Source organism: Myotis brandtii, unplaced genomic scaffold (assembly GCF_000412655.1).
Source record: "Myotis brandtii unplaced genomic scaffold, ASM41265v1 scaffold187, whole genome shotgun sequence".
In the NCBI taxonomy this organism is placed as follows: domain Eukaryota; kingdom Metazoa; phylum Chordata; class Mammalia; order Chiroptera; family Vespertilionidae; genus Myotis; species Myotis brandtii.
This window is the reverse complement of record NW_005356944.1, coordinates 3,529,812-3,534,028: the sequence shown is the minus strand read 5'-3', so window position 1 is coordinate 3,534,028 and position 4,217 is coordinate 3,529,812. Positions and strand designations below refer to the sequence as shown.

The 4,217-nt window shown below is 60.9% G+C and overlaps 1 protein-coding gene across 3 annotated transcripts in view; it reads left to right on the top strand.

Moving 5' to 3' along the window:
- Positions 1-3,943, top strand: part of MRGPRF (MAS-related GPR, member F) — a 9,134-nt gene extending 5,191 nt beyond the window's left edge. For all 3 annotated transcript variants that reach the window (XM_005864366.2, XM_005864367.2, XM_005864368.2), the window contains one exon: positions 2,133-3,943. In XM_005864366.2, coding sequence (XP_005864428.1) covers positions 2,133-3,116 — 984 coding nt within the window. In that variant the 3' untranslated portion in view covers positions 3,117-3,943. The remainder of the gene's footprint in view (positions 1-2,132) is intronic.
- The last annotated feature ends 274 nt before the right edge of the window (positions 3,944-4,217 follow it).

The following is a 4,217-nucleotide window of genomic DNA, read 5'->3' as shown; positions in this document are numbered from 1 at the left end:
TTCAGAGAGGAAGGGAGAAGGAGAGAGATAGAAACATCAATGATGAGAGAGAATCACTGATTGGCTGCCTCCTGCACACCCCGCACTGGGGATGGAGCCCGCAACCCAGGCATGGGCCCTTGGCCGGAATTGAACCTGGGACCCTTCAGTCTGCAGGCCGATGCTCTATCCACTGAGCCAAGCCGGCTAGGGCAACGGAAATAATTTTATGGTCGGGTCACAACATGAGGAACTGTATTTAAAGGGCCAGAAGGTTGAGAACCACTGCTCCAGGGGCTTGTTCAGGCCCCAGTCTCAGGAATTACTAGGTCCGTCCCCGGCTCAGAGGAGGCTGGCAGGAGGCTACTCGGGCCTGGAGTGGTCAAGGCCACCGGCAGGAAAGGCTGAATAAAGAGCAAACGAAGGGCTTGGGGGCTGACAGACAGATGTGGAGCCATAAATGTACTTATAGGAAGATAGGTGGAGAACAGGACCCGCTTAAAGTGACCTCACGAAGGCTCCCCAAAGTTTGGCCAGCACCCTCCAGTCCCTGTTTGTAGATTCCCCTCGACCTGACTCAGAAGGCCCTTCCCTTTGCTCCTGGGTGTCAGGCCCAGAGAGCAATCCTCCAGGCCCAGCTTCCTGCCCGAGCTGGGGCCATCCGGAAGGTGGCAGAACTGTCCTGCCTCAAGGACCTTCCATTTGTAGTTTTTTTTGTGTCTTGTTTTCTGAGTCATGAGCGATGGGAACTGAACCCGGCCTTAGAGGGGGAGGCGGGGGAAGTGGGGCCAGGGCTAGGGCCAGGTTCCAGCCGGCTGTGTGGTGAAGACTCCGAGATGGATTAGTGATGCCTGCCCGGGCGTGGGACGGGAGTGACAGTGCCGGGCAGCCTCTGGAGTGCGAGGTCAGGTCAGAACCGGCAGCCTGAGCACGGCATCCGGCGTGCAGACGTGTTGTGGGTGGCCCCTCAGTATGTTTTAAACGTGAACATTTAAAGATCAGGAGGAGCACATTACCATCCAGAGCTCTGGCTCCTCTGGCAACGGGGAAGGCGGATGGGCTGGAGCCCAGCGGCTGCCCACGTGCTCAGGGGGGAGCTCTGCAGTGTGCCTCCGCGCCCCCCACTCCTCCTGCACCTGGCCCACCTCACGCACGTACAGGGCAGCCCAGACCCTGCAGCCAGGCTGATGTTCGCTGGACACAGCTGAGCAGTCAGATCTACTGTTAACATATAGTTAACATATAGCTGATCAATAGTTAAAGTGCTTCCCTGGGGCCTGACAAATACCTGCTGCCTCAGCACCCCCTTCCCAGGGACCCCCAGACCCCCACCATCCAGACCCCAGAGGTCCCCTGGTCCTGCCTCTGACTCCCCAGGTCTCTCTGATCCCACCGTGAGCCAGGCCCACTCTTTTTGTCATTTGCACGTGCACAGTTTTATTTTTTAATAAATATTTTCACATTTTAGCGTGAAATAGTGCAGGTGCACAGAAAACCTGGGAGAACAGGACAGCGCACGGCACACACCCTCCAGCCGTTCACTGCGGGCCTTGCTCCAATGAGCTCTCTCTCCATCCCTGTCCCTATCTCTTGCTACGCTTTTTCTCCCAGACTATTTGCAAGTGAATCGCAGACACCGAGCCCCTTTGCCCCCAGAGAGCCTGCATCTTCGAAGGACAAGGACAGTCCCATACGTAGCGCCGCCCACTCTCCCAGCGATGCAGGGCCGTCATGGGTGCAGGGTGCCCCACCTCTCCACAGCTGTCCCAGGAACAGCCTGGGCGGCGGGTCAGACCCCTCACAGGCTCAGACCCAGCCCTGCATTTCCTGTCCCTGTCTCTTTCCTCTCCTCCCGTCCGGAAAGGCTCCTCGGCTTCTCTCTCCCTTGCGCACGTGGACGTGCTTTGACCGGTGTCTGTCCTGGCAGGTGGGCGACCGACCCGGTGCCCCTGTGAGTGATGGGCATGTCCCTTGTCACCTGTAGGCGGTTAGCTCCAGACCTGGGTCGCAGAGTGGAGGCGCTGGGTGGAATCAGGGGTGTTGTCTGCTCTGGTGAGAGTCTGTAATGAGGACCAGCACACCTGGACGCAAGTGCGGGGCGGGGTGGGCCCCGCGGCTGGCCTCACCGGAGTCTCCCCTCTGTGCCCGTGCAGATGTATCCAGGCGTGATCGGGGCCCCGGAGTTCCACAGCCGCGGCTTCCTGACCATCGAGCAGATCGCCACGGTGCCGCCGCCGCCCGTCGTGAACTACATCTTCCTGCTGCTCTGCCTGTGCGGCCTGGTGGGCAACGGGCTGGTGCTCTGGGTCTTCGGCTTCTCCATCAAGAGGAGCCCCTTCTCCGTCTACTTCCTGCACCTGGCGGGCGCCGACGTGGGCTACCTCTCCAGCAAGGCCGTGCTGTCCATCCTGAACACCGGCGACTTCCTGAGCACCTTTTCCCAATACGTCCGGGCCGTGTCCAGGATCCTGGGGCTCTGCACGTTCCTCGCCGGCGTGAGCCTCCTGCCAGCCATCAGCTCCGAGCGCTGCCTGTCGGTCGTCTTTCCCGCCTGGTACTGGCGGCAGCGGCCCAAGCGCCTGTCGGCGGTGGTGTGTGCCCTGCTCTGGGCCCTGTCGCTCCTGGTCACCGGCATCCACAACTACTTCTGCGTGTTCCTGGGCCGCCAGGACTCCAGGGCGGCCTGCACGCACATGGACATCTTCCTGGGCATCCTGCTCTTCCTGATCTTCTGCCCACTCATGGTGCTGCCCTGCCTGGCACTCATCGTGCACGTGGAATGCCGGGCCCGGCGGCGCCAGCGCTCCTCCAAGCTCAACCACGTCATCCTGGCCGTGGTCTCGGTCTTCCTCGTGTCCTCCATCTACCTGGGGATCGACTGGTTCCTCTTCTGGGCCTTCGGGATCCCGGCCCCCTTCCCCGAGTACGTCACCGACCTGTGCATCTGCATCAACAGCAGCGCCAAGCCCGTCGTCTACTTCCTGGCCGGGAGGGACAAGTCGCAGCGGCTGTGGGAGCCGCTCAGAGTGGTCTTCCAGCGCGCCCTGCGAGACGGCTCCGAGCTGGCCGAGGCTGGGGGCGGCACACCCAACACAGTCACCATGGAGATGCAGGGCCCCCCCGGGAACGCCTCCTGAGAGATGGACACCTGGAGGGGAGGCAGGGACCAGAGGGACCTCCAGAGACGGGCCTGGGCAGCTGCCCTGGTGCCCGAGTACAAGGAGGCAAGTCTGCTTCCGGCCCCTCGGGCCTCCTTCTCCCGGGGCTGGAGGCTCTGTGAGTGACCAAGAGACTGAGCAGCCGCCTGCAAACAGGCCCTGAGGCCCTGCCAGGCTCCCCCAGGGTTCTCCTGCACCAGCACCCACTGTACAGAGTGTCCCCCAGTGGGGGGCTCTCCTCACCCCAGGCTGGTCTGGGGAGGAGAGGAGGGGGCCGCCAAGCCCTGTCCACCTGCTGCCCCTCTGAACGTGCCCCCCTTGAAAGTGACGCAGCCATCACAGCACCGGTGGGCCACCAGCACCTTCCCCGTGGGACACCTGTTCTTGCCACGCCACCCTCTCGAGGCAGTGTCGGTGGCAGGCCTGAGCAAGCGGAGCGAGAGGAGAGGGTCCGGGGTAGCCTGCCTGTGGCTCAGTCTTTCTGCAGGTGATGTCCCTGCCTCCTTGGTGAATCCTTGGTGACTTTCACGGGTGTGTTTCTGGTCCCAGCAGACAGTGGGGACAGGAGGACCTTCAGCCAGCTCAGAAAGGTCACCCTCCTTTCTGGCGCCATGCCAGCCTCGGCAGCCTTCCGGAGCACACGGCGCTGCCGGCTGCCACCCCCCTGGGCCTCGGTGCCTGCAGACCATCCGGAAGTGGGCACTGGTTCCACCTGGCCACCCGGCCCACCTCCAAGCACAGTGGCCCAGTGTAGCCAAAGGAAGTTTTATGAAATAAATGTATATCAATAAACGTTTTATATCTTACTTCCTCTGTCCTATCCATGGTCGTGTTCCTTTCTTTAAAAAAAAATACATTTTTTATTGATTTCAGAGAGGAAGGGAGAGGGAGAGGGAGATAGAAACATCAGTGATGAGAGAGAATCACCAATTGGCTGCCTCCTACATGCCCCCTACTGGGGATCAAGCCTGCAACCAGGCATGTGCCCTGACTGGGAATTGAACCGTGACCTCCTGGTTCATAGGTCAACGCTCAACCACTGAGCCACGCCGGCCGACCTGGCAGTCTTGTTCTTTTCCA